This window comes from Rhipicephalus microplus, chromosome 4 (assembly GCF_043290135.1).
Source record: "Rhipicephalus microplus isolate Deutch F79 chromosome 4, USDA_Rmic, whole genome shotgun sequence".
NCBI lineage: Eukaryota > Metazoa > Arthropoda > Arachnida > Ixodida > Ixodidae > Rhipicephalus > Rhipicephalus microplus.
Genome location: NC_134703.1, coordinates 227,854,591 through 227,869,995, shown reverse-complemented (window position 1 = coordinate 227,869,995; position 15,405 = coordinate 227,854,591). Strand labels below are relative to the sequence as shown.

General features: G+C 42.5%; 1 protein-coding gene across 32 annotated transcripts in view; it reads right to left on the bottom strand.

Moving 5' to 3' along the window:
• lili (LMBR1-like protein lilipod) overlaps nucleotides 1-15,405 on the bottom strand; it is a 742,764-nt gene that overhangs the window by 76,864 nt on the left and 650,495 nt on the right. For 23 of the 32 annotated variants that reach the window (XR_012895090.1, XM_075894063.1, XM_075894067.1 and 20 more), the window contains one exon: nucleotides 7,838-7,926. The exons of 2 other annotated variants lie outside the window; for them this stretch is intronic. Coding sequence is in view for 29 of the 30 variants with exons in the window: in XM_075894063.1 (XP_075750178.1) it covers nucleotides 7,838-7,926 (89 nt within the window). In the remaining variant the exon portion in view is untranslated. The remainder of the gene's footprint in view (nucleotides 1-7,837; nucleotides 7,927-15,405) is intronic. 7 more of the 32 variants (XM_075894083.1, XM_075894064.1, XM_075894065.1 and 4 more) reach the window with 1 other exon arrangement.

The following is a 15,405-nucleotide window of genomic DNA, read 5'->3' as shown; positions in this document are numbered from 1 at the left end:
ATCAGATGTTTTGATAATGGAAGGTTTGGTCGGGTTTCAGCATGCGATCTGTGATTGTTGAAACGTATTCTGAATAGGGTTTCAGTGTGGCCTATGTATTGCATGTGGCAGGTGCCACACTCAAGCAAATACACTGCATTGGATGAATCACAATTAAAGCTGCCCTTAATTGTGAAAATGAATTGGTTATATGTGCTGGTGGCTCTTAATGATGGTTCTTTATGAGGACAAACTTTACAACCAGTACGGTTAGTGGTAGCAATTTTAGATGACATCAGGATGTCACCTATGTTTTTTGAGCACTTATACACTACTCGAGGGGGCTCAGGAAATACCGCTTTTAGTCTGTCGCTTTGGGTGAGGATGTTGAAACGGTTACGCAGTATACCTTGAACTTTGGGGATGGACGCTGACTGTGTTAGTACCAAATTGACTGACTGCAGCCCATTGCTTTTTATGCTACCTTTTAAACAGTCCATCCAGTCGCGTCCTCTGGCTCGGTGTATCTCGTCGTCAATAATTTTTTACAAATATTTTCGCTTAAGAAGCTTCTTTTTCAGATCATGGCAGCAGGAATTAAAATCTTGATCTTCAGAGCATATGCGCCTAAAGCGCTGTGCCTGGCTATATGGAATTCCAGTCTTCCAATGGTGCACGTGGCTACTTTCAAAATGAAGAAACTGGTGATTATCGGTCGGCTTTTTAGAAAGCTCCATAATTAGGCGTCCATGGAAAATGGTAATTGTGGCGCTGAGAAAGGCTACAGACAAGGGTGAGTAAGTATAGGAGAGTGTTATGGCGGGATGTACCTGGTTGAATTTCGCTATAAAGTTTAGAAGTTCTGTTTCACCATGTGTCCAAATAAAAAATATGTCATCGATCTAGAATTTGAAATGCACAGGCTTTAGTGGCACACTCTTAAGGAACGAGTCTTCGAGCTCTCCGATGAAGATGTTTGCGTATGTAGGGCCTATCTTTGTACCCATCGATGTTCCACTGATCTTTACGTAATGAGAGCCATTGAATCCGAAGCTATTCAACTTGAGAATTAGCTTCAACAGTGTTTCGAGAGTTTCATTTCATTTCATTTATTTTGCCCTCAATCGCACATATCTTTACAAAGAAGGAGTGGGGTACAAAAAATAATAAACTATAAACAAGAGCAAACATAGTAGCATCAAAATAATAAAGATTACAAGACATGTAAATTTGATTAGGCAATACACTGAATGTATGTGTAAGTACCATCATAAACATGGGGGAAACAGGGTACAATAATATAAATGCACAATATACACTTCACGCGTCATCACGTAAGTACTCCTGTAATGTAGAAGAAAACAAGTTATGATTTGACATGGAAACCATGTCCGAGGGAAGGTGGTTCCAGTCGTTATATGTGCGTGAGAGGAAGGAATGATGGAAAGTGTTAGTGCAGCAGCTAATGACGTGTACCTTATGTTGATGATCTAAACGAGCTGAGTAATAGGCAGGAGTGGTAATGAACTGAGCTTTCAAAAGTGGATGATTGAACATCTTGTGAAAAAGTATGAGACGAGATGCTTTGCGACGCGATTCAACTGACTGTAGTGAAAGGCTGTGTTTCATTGAGGTAACACTGCTAGTGCGACGGTAGTTAGATAGAATGAAGCGTGTTGCGTTATTCTGTACCATTTCAAGCGAGTGAGTTAGGTTCAGTTGAAAAGCGTCCCAAATGGAGCATACATTTTTGGAGTTTTGGAAGAACTAGTGTTTTATACATTGTTAGTTTCACGGCTTGAGGGGCACGGCTAAAGTTGCGTTGTAGGTACCCTAGCATACGGTTGCTATTGTTAATAACATAGGTAATATGATGTTTCCAGTTCAAGTCAGATATTATATGAATCCCCAAGTATTTATACGAAGTTACAGACTCTAGATCAACGTCATTTAAGATGTAGTAAGCAGGGAGTCTTGTAGTTCGTGAGATATGTAAAACTTTACATTTGTTAGTGTTGAGGTCTATGTGCCAAGTTCTACACCAGCTGGCAATATTATTAATGTCACTTTGCAAAGAACTGGTGTCAGAGTTAGATAAAATTTCTCGGTAAACAACGCAGTCGTCAGCGAAAAAGTGAATCGAAGAAGTTACAACATCGGGTAAATCATTAATATAAATAAGGAATAGTAAAGGGCCCAACACAGAACCCTGGGGCACACCAGAAGTAACGGGAGAAGAGGGTGAGCTGTAGTTGTTAGCAACAACGAATTGTGAGCGATTAATTAAGAAAAACTCGATCCAAGCAAGAATGCTGCCATCAATATTAAGGGTCCTAAGCTTATATAGTTGTAGGTGATGATTAATCTTGTCAAAAGCCTTCGAAAACTCTAACAAAATGCAGTCGACCAGTGAACTCTGATCTAGAATGATATGTAAGAAATGGGTAAAACAAAGCAACTACGTTTCACATGAGAATGACTTCCTAAATCCATGCTGTGACGTGCTAAAGAACGAATTTGATTCTAGAAAGGTGACCAAGTTAGAGAAGATGATGTGCTCCAAAAGTTTGCATGGTATAGAAGTAAGTGAAATAGGTCGGTAATTAGTAACAGAATGCTTGTTTCCTGATTTGTGTAGCGGAACCACCTTTGCCTCTTTCCAAACGCGTGGCACGACACCTTCATTCAAAGACTGTTGGAATATTTTACACAGGAATATAAATGAGGCATGCTTAGTTTCTTTAAGGATTCTTGCGTTTATATTGTCAACACCACAAGCAGAGCACACTCGGAGTGATTCAATTAGTTTTACCTCCGTCACTATATGGGCCTCAGTCACTATAACAGACGTTGATGGATAGTTGCGCGCTGGTACAGAGATGGTAGCACAAGTGGATGATACTGAAAAGTTCCGGACAAAATTTTCGTTCAGACGTGCTGCACACATCTCGGAAGATACGGGAAGGCCATCCGAGTCAACAAGTACAATTTCACTGTCGTTGGTATTTGTAATAGTTTTCCAAAACTTTCTAGGGTTGCTGACAAGCATTGATGGCAGAGTGTTCGATAGAAAGTTAGCCTTAGCATCCGAAACTGCTGACGAGTAAACTCGCGCAGCACTCTCGTAGGAGCGCCAGCGTTCCTCCGTACTCTGGAGTTTCGCAGCACGAAACAAGCGTTTCTTTTTGTTAGAAAGTCGCTTTAAGTATGTATTGTACCAGGGTGAGCAAGAGCTCACAGGTATAGACTCTAAGGAAACAAAGGTGCGAGTAAGTTCATAGATTTTGTTAACGAATAGATCCCAGTTCTCCTGCACGGTTCTATTATCAAAGTCATGTAGATGAGCGTCGCAAAATAGAGAGAGTTCGTGGTTCATTGCTTCAAAGTTTGCAGCATCGTAGTTATAGATAACCTTGCGTTTCTTAGTAGCAGTTGGCATGCTGTTGCGTATGTAAAAATGTAGCAGACAGTGATCGCTGAGACCAGGAAGTGAGTTTAGTACATGAATGTTGTCGGGCATTGTTGTAAGAATCAAGTCAAGAATGTGCGATGAAGAATTGGTGACGCGAGTTGGGTTATTCACCACCTGCGTAAAATTGAACAGGTTGCAAGTATAGAGAAAACATTGGGCATTTGAAGAAAATGATACGACGTCTGGTAACGATGACGCCCACATTATGGTAGGATAGTTGAAGTCGCCGAGAACAGTTATCGAAGAAGATGGGTATCGCATTGTAATTTCATTAATGTTATCGTGAAACTCCTGAACAAAGCTGATATCCGTATCTAGAGGGCGGTAACAGACGCCAAGAACAAGCGTTTTATTATTCACAACCAACCCGCACCATCCATATCACTTTCAATGTAGACGTCACGTTTATAAGAAAGGACTTGAAACGCTTCGAAATGGCAAGTAAAGTACCACCGCCTTGTCTTCCATCTCTATCACGGCGGTAAATGTTCAACAATTCGGAAATAGTAAAAATTTCGTTATAGCAAACATGAGCATTCAACCATGTCTCGGTCATGGCAATAGACGTGTCAATTAGCTTGTCAGATTCAGAGTCGTCATATGAATCTAAAACAGCCTGTATACCGTCCTTATGGGGTATGTTAGTGTAGAGGGAGGTGACGTCCATCGTCACCAGAAGCGAACCATCAGGTACTGTTAGGTGTGATATTCCATTGAGAAAATCGTTGGTATCCTTAACAAAAGAAGCGAATGTGGGCGAAAGAAATTTTATCAAACTCTAAGCGTAACGAGATATGTTTTCTGATACTGTTCGAATGCCCGAAACAATGCGACGGCCTGGATTTCCTAACTTGTGTATCTTTGGGAGCAGGTAAAATCTTCCGACAACAGGGCTAAGCAGAATAAGGCTGCGTGCTGTCTTATCGTCGACCCTTTTCTTTTTTACCAATGTTTTAATGGTGTCTTTTATGATGACAAGAAAGTGAGTGGTAGAATCAGCGGAAAGTTGTTTGTAAAAAGCAGTGTCAGATAACTGTCATATGGCTTCTTTTATGTAACTTTCTTTGTCCATTATCACAATCGAGTTGCCCTTGTCTGCTGGTTTTATGATAATATCATCATGTGCATTCAAACTTCTCAGAGCGTCGAATTCACTGGCAGAAAGATTTTTTTGGAACGGGCTACGCGTTTTGTAAGCGTTGAGCACGTCACGCGAGACAGCTTTGATGTAAAGGTCTAGGCATTTATCCCTTTGCGAGGCGGGCGTCCATTGTGTCGTGGACAGTACAGCCGGGCGAGCTCCCTTGTTGCTAGCATGGTCGTGAAAATACTCTTGAAACCTGAGATTCCGAGCGAAATTATCTATATCCTTCATCAACTTAAATTCGTCAAACCCACCAGAAGTTGGACAGAAATTCAGGCCTTTTGAAAGAACCATTTCCTCTGCGGGTAGGATTGTAACGTCAGAAAGATTGACTATATTGGCGTCCTGTTGGCTTATCTCAGGCAGTGTTTCAGGTGTTCGAAATGAAGCAATTGGCGAACTCCTGATTTTTTTCATGTTGGGTGCTGCTGGAACATCGTCCTGCAATAGTTTCCGAGCTTTTATTTTGCCTAGGGCGTTTACCTTTCTTTCCTCATGTACACTCAGCAAATGTGCTTTGTGAGGGACGAGCTGCCTAGATAGGGTAGTTCCTTCTTTCAAAAGCTTACCAATTGACATTTCATAGTGATTTATGATAATGCGAATAAGCTCAAGTGAAGCATTGGTAAGCACACCCCGCCACCTAAACTTATTTCCAGTTGACAGTTCAGAGGCAGCGGGGTTCACATAAAGCCTAAGACCTTTGGAAATTTTGGAAGCATTTACATATTCTTTGAGGCACGCAACATGCAGTTCCGCACGAATGCGTTTTTCAGTCACCTTCCGGAACTTCAAAAAACATGCAGAAGCAGTACCTAAATTTTGATTATTAGAGAAGTCCTGGAGTCACTGGCTACTTGCGGCTAGGTTGTTCGGAGACTTGCAGTCCTGAACGTAGGTTGACACTCTGTCTCTTTATCTTGAACTCTGTTTTGGGGAGCTTGGGGGCTGTTCTGTCGAGTGGTAACAGCAGTACGACGTGGCGACAAGAATTTTCCTGGCGGAAAAGCTGGCAGGCAATTCTTGAGAATTCTTGACGCCACGTCGTCCTGGTGTGACCACTCGACAGAACAGCCACAAGCTCTTCTGGTGACGATAAACGTCACCTCCCTTTACACTAACATACCCCACAAGGACGGTATACAGGCTGTTTTAAACTCATATGACCACTCCGAATCTGACAAGCTGATTGACACGTCAACTCTTGAAACACTGCTGAAGCTTATTCTCGAGTTGAATAGCTTCGGATTCAATGGCTCTCATTACGTAAAGATCAGTGGAACATCGATGGGTACAAAGATAGGCCCTACTTACGCAAACATCTTCATAGGAGAGCTCGAAGACTCGTTCCTTAAGAGTGTGCCACTAAAGCCAGTGCATTTCAAATTCTAGATCGATGACATATTTTTTATTTGGACACATGGTGAAACAGAACTTCTAAACTTTATAGCGAAATTCAACCAGGTACATCCCGCCATACCACTCTCCTATACTTACTCACCCTTGTCTGTAGCCTTTCTCGGCGCCACAATTACCATTTTCCATGGACGCCTAATTATGGAGCTTTCTAAAAAGCCGACCGATAATCACCAGTTTCTTCATTTTGAAAGTAGCCACGTGCACCATTGGAAGACTGGAATTCCATATAGCCAGGCACAGCGCTTTAGGCGCATATGCTCTGAAGATCAAGATTTTAATTCCTGCTGCCATGATCTGAAAAAGAAGCTTCTTAAGCGAAAATATCCATAAAAAATTATTGACGACGCGATACACCGAGCCAGAGGACGCGACTGGATGGACTGTTTAAAAGGTAGCATAAAAAGCAATGGGCTGCAGTCAGTCGATTTGGTACTAACACAGTCAGCGTCCATCCCCAAAGTTCAAGGTATACTGCGTAACCGTTTCAACATCCTCACCCAAAGCGACAAACTAAAAGCGGTATTTCCTGAGCCCCCTCGAGTAGTGTATAAGTGCTCAAAAAACATAGGTGACATCCTGATGTCATCTAAAATTGCTACCACTAACCGTACTGGTTGTAAAGTTTGTCCTCATATAGAACCATCATTAACCGCCACCAGCACATATAACCAATTCATTTTCACAATTAAGGGCAGCTTTAATTGTGATTCATCCAATGCAGTGTATTTGCTTGAGTGTGGCATCTGCCACATGCAATACATAGGCCACACTGAAACCCCATTCAGAATATGTTTCAACAATCACAGATCGCATGCTGAAACCTAGATTAAGAGTGATGATGCACTGAAGAGTGATGATGCAGTGATTAAGAGTGATGATGCACTGGTTTCACATTGTACCGCCTAAATTACGCCTTCTACGTCTGCCCCTTTTTCTTTTTCTTATTAAGATTTATCTTCAACATTTCACAGTGGCTTCCATTATACATTCACATATCACTAAGAATGTTTTTATACTGCCATGCAATGTCATGACACCACTGCGCTTCTACATCTCTTGACTACGTATAAGCATGGTATCATGTCACAGTACATGCAAGGGAATCTTCAACCGTGTCTTCAGTATTTGTGTGCCCTTCTGGTTTTCCCATTTGTCTTTTTTGTTTTTCTTTTTCTGAAGCACTGAAGATTTTATGATGGGCATTGTAACGCTAACCAGCGCAGATGGTGCTGACCTGTTATTGAAAGCAGCTTTTAAAGCCATGTATGAATTCTTGTCACATTACTCTGACGAAGGCTGGTCCACCAGCTGGAAACGTTAAGTAAAGATGCTTCCGTAAAAGTTTCGTCGTCTCCTTCTTGCATACAATACGTCGGGTCCAGTGTGAACGACGTTCAAAAAATCTGTTTATATATATATATATATATATATATATATATATATATATATATATATGTATATATATATATATATATATATATATATACACATATACACAGACACGCACGCAATGTGCACTCAAAAATAAGCATTTCAAGTAGAGTCAGTGCAATATATGTGTGTGTTCTTTGTCGACGTTCAGTTGTGCTGTTAAAATTTATTATGATTGTCAACCAACAAGCTCAACACTGCATTATAGCCTTCTTTTAGACACTCATTTTTAGCGTATAGTAATTCCTATAAGTGTTCTACAAGTGAAGCAGCCCATAGACGGTAAGTATTTTAATGCATGATCTGCCAGCCATAGAAACCTACATTCAAGTGTTGCGTTTTGCTGCATACTGATAACACACACACACAAAAAAAAGAACACACCCACACACCTTTGATAAGGATACAGGATGAGCACAATCTCCAACGATGAGCCAACCACACCTAATGCTGAAAGGGAGCTGATACCCAATGAGAATTTCTGTAACAAATACAATGGGACAACTTGAACCATACTGAAAAGAATTAAGCATCTTAGTTATCATTACACATAGCCCTACTGTGATTAAAATTTAAGCCATACACTAATCAGATAGAATGCACTTCTAAAGCTGGTGTGTGAGCATTTCTCAAAATTTAAAAAAATACAGAATACTCATCATTGACTATCTTCTCAGTGAATCAAATTTGGAACTTAAATGTTGGCTATCAGTCCTAGCGCTTACAATACCTAACACCAAATTACCAACCAATGATGTAATAAAAAAAATACAGTAGATCTCGCACAATGCAGTAATCAGTTTCATGCAAAGCTGTTAGCAAGAACCTGTTATGCAGATAATGCAGCAGGTACCTGTTATGCAGATGTTATGCAGCAGGTACCTGTTACGCAGATAAGCATTACGAAAGAAGTACACTCGAACCTCATTGTACCGTAGCTGGATATAACGAAATATTGGACAAAATGAAGTAAACAAAATTCCCCTTGAAAGCTCCATTAGGAACCATGCATTTTAAGCCTTGTTGTAACGAAGTAAAGTTGACCGGTAGATGGGTACGAGCTGAATTAGTCTATTAACTAGACTATTAAAAAAAACCGATCGTAGTGTGTTAAGTATATCGTTTTCTGCGAAGTCTGACGCTGGTTCAGCACGGCTCTTTCAAAACTCCCACCCCGACCTCGCAGCCACGCCACGCGGGGCCGAGAGAGCCGCGCGTTGCAACTTCGTTAGAACGAGGTTTGTGTGTACATCGATGTGTATAAGATAAATGAAGTAGAGTGGAACCTCGCTGTACTGTTCCTTCCTAGATGCTGCAATTTCCAGGCTGTTATGCAGCTTTCTTCTGGCCGGATCCGACATAGCTCTTTTGGGATAAAGATTCTTAAAAATCCCAAGGCTATGTTGCAACTGTGGGACAGTTATCATGCAATACACAGCGTAGTGCCCACTGGGCCAGCTGAGTGACCACAGAAGAGAGCAGCGACATTGACGCAGCTTGGCCTGATTTGATTATCAGACTAGCCGCAAGCGTGCACAAGTGACTAAGCACCACGCACAACAAAACGTGTCCGAGCCTGCTTTACATCAGCTGCTTCAAGCTGTATAGTCCCTCCGGTGGGCATAGCAGCCCTTAAATATCCACTTCTCTAGTTATCTAACATTTCACCTATTTTCAGTGCTTCATATGGGCACAATGCATGATATTTTATTATAGTCGAATCTCATCAATTCGAACTCACGATGAGGTCCCGTCAAAGCTATGTGTATTTCAATGGGCGAAAACGCCCGGTAATTCGAACGCACAAGCACTTGCGACGATTATTTCGAACATACCGCACTCCGAAAATGCTCTCAGTGCCCCTTTTAATCCCGCCGTGGCACCTGCGACACTGCAATGCTGCCCGCAAAGGAAATGAAAAGGAAAGAAAAGGCTGCGATGCAATGTTTGCTCTCTCTCAAATGCCAATCTGCGACGCACCCATGTCCCGCTTCTCCCTTTTCTGTGCCTGCCATGTAAAGACCCTTCTCCTTCATTCCTTCCATTGCAGCATGCGAAGACAGAGAGCAAGAAAAAAAAGAAAGCTGTCGCTGGGTTGAATGAATGTGTGGTTGAAAGAAAGAAAAAAGGCACTATCTTCTGCAGCCCTTGCCCCTTGCGGGAGCACAGCTATGCGCTTTGAGGGAGGGGAAGGGGATTTCTAGCGCTGGTGCCACCCTTCCCTCTTTTCATTCCCTGCCACGTAACCCTTCTCCTTTCAAAGACGCGCGCGAAGAGAGCAAAAAAGAAAAGGCTGCCGTGCAGTGTTGGTTTTCTCTCAAACGCCAATCTGCTTCTCTCCGCGTCAAGACGCTCCTCCTTTTTCGTCACGTGCTGGCCGTGCTGGGGCTGCGTATCAGAGAGCGGGAGGCTCCGCTACGTAGTCGTTGTTGTCGTTGTCTTTAGAAAGTGTTGGCGCTGGACATTTTCCTGTGCAACTTCTCTTGCCAGGAGAATGCTGAATCTTGCCAGGAGAATGCTGAAATCGAAGTAGAAATGCTTTGCAAGCTGCGCACAAAATTGATTGTCTTGCTGCAAGGCAAATGTGTACAGATGTGCGCTACCGATAAATTCAATTAATAATGGATGTCCTGTGATTTGGGAAAAAATGTAAGTCTTCTGAAACTTCCCCCTCGTGTGTTTGCTCAATGCACATGCGCCACTGCATGGAGAGCCCTCCGTTTATTTAGCTTTCATTATTTCGAACTTCTTTTCATTCAAACTAATTTTCCGGCCCCTTCGAGTTCGAATTATCAAGATTCGACTGTATTAGTACGTACGCACAAGGTGTGCGTTGTTATATATACTTGATGAAAATATAATGTAGTGAAACCGAAAAACAAAATAGAACTTTCAGACGAATGCACTTACCCAAGTGATTGTTCAGCTTTTAAAAACTCTATAGAGCATTTAATAATTTAGCTGCTCATGTTTGTCATACATGCGCGTGAAAACTTTTGCAGCACTTTTTCGGGTTCACTACATTTGCCTTCAGCCAAAATATATATATTTTTTTTATATGGCCGAATTTTTCATATAGCTTTATCCTGTACTGTAGTGCGAGCGTTGTACTTTCATGCGCTTCTCCTTCATTTTTGCCAAAGAATAAAAAAAATTTGTTGCTCCACCGGCTTTGGAGATGGCAAAATTCCAAACTGCAAATCTGTCAGCATTCTGGCGCACAGAATAGTCACACCTTTGGCGTGCATGTCCTGTACCCCAAAGCGCAGCGTCTGACCCAAAGCATGTTTGCCGAGCTTTCTTATTTTCGTAGATGGCATTCCTCTCCATGCACACTAACACAAAGTACACGTATAACCACGTGGAATGCCAAGGAAGCTGACAAGCTCTCATCGCAGTGGCCTACACCCTCGCGTCTCCCTCATGTTCACGGGCAGCGCCTCTGACAATCATGCCATGTTTTGGCATAGCAGAGAGATCGCGCGAGGCGGTGCCTCCGGGCAAGAAAAACACGACTCTCATTTCACAACCCTTTATTCTGGCCACCCTACCCATGCCGTCGCCGGTCGAAACCGTCATGGGGCACACCTCTACTGCACATATGCACGACCCTGCCAACTAGCAGTACACACGGTGTTTCAGATTGGAATAGTCTGCCCGAGTTTGTTTGAGGTGCAGACATTTTTGATGAAGTTATTCAACATTATCTGCCATGATGAATATTGAATCGCTGAGACTGTTATATGTAATTGTGTTATATTATGTTATCGCGAGATTGTTATATTATATTAGTGCTGTCTTTTATTTATTTATTAATCACTTTAAAGAAAAAGTGATATATTGCATGTGAATCTAGTATTGTTATCAATTTTTCTCTACTGTTCTCCTTGATTTTGTAAACCTACTCCTGCTTGGGCCATGCTGGCCTGCAGTATCGTGAAATAAATAAATATTTTTTTAAAAATCGTAGGTAGAAAAAAAAACATCACAGCATATCTACCGAGTGAATGATGAGGAGTGGAGCGAAGCGTCCATCCGCCCATCTGTCCGTGAGTGGGTCCATGCGTGCGTTGGCGTTCGAGAATGCAGACGGTGCACGGGTAACACCGATGACACGCGAGCCAAAAAAGCCGAAAGCCGAGCGCAAGCATCTACAGCGTGCCCGCCGCTCTGCTTTGTCCACGCCCACCCAACGATACACCATGATGCACGGCAACTATCCAGGAGACTGAGAGAGGCACTCGTTCTCTGAGCACTCTGGCAAAGCGCGCGCAGCAGCCAATTGAAGAGTAGCGGCACAGTAACGCCATCTAGGAAATGGCTTGTGAACAAGGGACCTGTACGGGTCCCGAAACGTCATTGTTTTGTTTGACATTGGTCAGTGACCTGTTTTTTCAACAATGCCTTTACCTGACCAGACGGCATTCCGTCGAACTCTCGACTACATCTAGGAAATATGAAAATTGGTCATTCATTTCTTCTGCCTTCTTTTCTTTCTCGTCTGTTCTCTCAGTTACATGTGACCAGTCACAAGGTTAGACTAAGAAGAGCTTCGCCCCTAAAAATCATGTCGCTTTAAAATCTTAGCGGCCAGGAAACTGCATGCACACTTTCATGAGCAGGCAGACTGTTGTTCAAGATGCGCTGATGGGCATGGGATTATTACATCATGTGAAGAAGGTGTCACTTTAATCCATACTACTAATGCAGCCCTATATGTACATTTTTATGCAGTATTATATCTTCTACTATACACAAGCAAACGATATTTTGTGAATTGTTGACCAAGTAAACTTTTTTATGGGGACATGACAGGGCACATTAGATTATCGAAGTTCTGCCATCAGGTGGCACCACAGGTATTTTTGTTATCTTTAATCAAAAAATAAAATATAATTCCACTTTTTACTAGAAAAACAGGGTTGATTTGAGTCAATATAAGAGACAATCTTTCCATTCAAGCGGTCATCTTATTTATTATTCTGGGCAGTTGTCGGTTCTTTTAAGTTATGCCTTTAAGAGCTAGACACGATAGTGATGTCCTGTCCGTAGTGTGTACTTCAATCCCTTAGTGTATACTTTTAATTGCATGATGGTACTCAAGAAGTTTAAATTATGAATTACTGCAATATAATCGATAAACATGAAAGTGGCTTGTGTCAGTGAAGCTTTCGAATATGGCTGCGTTCTGTGTAATGGGTAACATGCTTTGAACCACGAGTAATGATGTACGTGAAGTCTTTTCCAGCTTGCTATGCATCTACTACGTGGTCTTCGGGCAATCCACGCACTAACATATGTGCTTTTTGTAATAGCTGCCTATCTTTAAACCACAAAATCATTATCACAATTATATGTTCTAACATCCAATGACAATGTACAATTGTACTATGCGATATTACATGTTGTATTGTAGAGCCTGTATACAGAACGCATGTATTCGTGATGTGTGAACGGTAATTTTGCTGTATTTTCAAGCACAGGAAGTTATTTTAACTGTATTTCCTATCAGAGGCTTACACCTGCTTGCCATTAAAGTTTGCTCTGCTTTGATACTTACTCAGACCTGGAATTTTTATTATTTTTTTACTTTTATCTTTGATGATTATTCGGTCATGTGTAAGATAGTGATTCTTCGCTCACAACCAACGATGCCCGTGCTGACGCCGACACTTATGCTAGAATTTCTGTGGAACGAGCTTTTGATGACTGTTGCTTTAAAGGGGTATTGACACAAAAACTTTGGCCTTGTGTTTTTTTGCTGCTATGTATTTCTCGGGGCCTGTTAGTCATAACACCACACATCGTTTGCTGTAGCATGCAGCAGATATTTAATTACAGGCCCATCATTATTGACCAGTCTCTGTTCGAGAGAGCTTGAAAAACGAGAAGTCGTCGGGTGCAACTATCGCCACCTAGTGTGCACAGCTTTCAACCATGCCAGCATGCAAAACTGTGACACACTTTCGCATGGTCTGCGTCAAGAATCACTTTAGAATGGTAAAGGGGACTGCGGTGTCGCCAAAAAAACTTTCAAAACGTGTGCCATGGCCACGTACTCGCGACCAACTTCATAAAACCTGTTCAGTTTGGAAACTCGGCGGTGTTGCGTGACGCCACCGCAAGCGGTGGCTGGAAGTGGTGCTGTGGTCGCAAAAGGCTTTAGCCAGTCCAGCAACTCCCGCCAGATAGAGTGTGTGTTTGGTTGCACTGTGTCCTCATATTGCAGCACACAGACTGAAGACGTTTTACGTGGTGTTGTGTTCTATGTAGCCTGCATGTTTATTCGTCTGCTGCCGTCTTGTTGTGTGCCTCCTTGCACAAGCAGCTATAACACTACCAAATGCCCCTTCTGGCCTCCACGTGATCCGACTCTCCAACCAGCACGGTATCGCACTATTCTTCCGTTTTGACAAAAGCTGTTGCGTTGGATAAATTGCGAGCTTGCGATGTGCCTTTTCATTTCGAGGACACCTTGAAAAGTTACAGCCGCATTGAAGAAAAAAATGTCAAAAACGCTTCTATGAGGAACTGTGCCTCAAGTTTTTCTTAACCTGCCGTGGTACCTTCGAAGCCGCAAAAAAAAATTCTAGATCGAGGGCGGATGGTTGAAGAAAAATCTTTGAAAGTGTGTTAAATCACCACGGGAGCCTGGAAACTGTGCAGATATGGCAAGAGGTGCACTCACTTTGAGTGATATTGAAAGTGTGCGGTTAATTTACCGTCTGCGAGTCGGCACAGCACTGACAGCTTTGTTATAAACAGTCATTTTGTGACTTTTAGTGCAATAAGGACTGAAGAGCACACACTAGTCAGTGAAAAATGCGTGAGCGAAGCTGAAGATATGTCAGTCAGTGTTAGTGCGCAAGAGCATGTTGCAGACATTCAAATCTGACACTATCGCTGGAATGAAGGGAACTCAGTGACATTTGTTGCACTGCAAAATACCGCCTTGTCTTGTCTATTATGTAGCTCCTGGGTTTCCGTGATGGGCCTAACACTGTTCCCTTCACGTTTTCTGTCCGTACCCAGACTTGTCCTACAGGAAGCTATATTTGATATCTGGCCTATGACGCTGATTGTAGCTCTTTTCCTGTTTTATTTGGTATGATGCATTTCTCAATGCTACTGTGCCTTTCGATGGCACGTTTGGATGCAGCAATTCTTCCTTCTTGGGGACTTTGGTCTTTAGCCAATGACCCATCAGAAGCTGAGCCGGGCTATGCCTGGGTAGCACAGGAGAGCCATGTAAAGGTTCTTTGCCTTGGTGAAGAGGTTTTTGTCTGTTCTGGTTATTCTCTCTACTTTTCCATTTATCTGGGCGTAGTGGGAACTGCTTGTCGTATGGACAAAGCCATACGAGGAAGTGAAGGTTGCAAAATCTCATGACAAGAGTGACGGCCATTGTCAGACCGAATTTTAGTATCCCATGGTGGGCAAATATGTTCTTTAGAACATACTCTTCAAAGTTATCACTTTGGGTACCTTGAGTAGCAATCAACTACTACCAGGAGGAAAGTTTGTCTACAGAAGTGAAACAGGTCCATACCGGAAAGCCGCCATGGACGATCTGGGAGAGGTTCGGTAGTGCCTCAGCGAATGTAACTCGTGTGAGAGGGTAAGTCTCGCAGTGTAACCAGAAAGGTAATGTCGATGGAGATTCTGGGCCACTATATCGAATCTCGCGCCAAGGCTTTGCTTTTGTTACATACAGCCTTTATGTCCATCGTAAAAAAGTGCCAAAAGTTGAGACCGAAGTGACAATGGGATCACCAAACAAGGTACCTTTGAGCAGCATGCCGTCGCAAACTGAAAGTTGATCGATCATCGAGGAATACTTGGAGATGTGCAACGGCAGCTTGTTTTTCCGAGGCCACCCCCACTGACAGAAGGAGATCAATGTAGAGCATTCGTGATTCGAAGTTTGTGCTCAATGCACCTCTTGCACATTTAGGGTCAA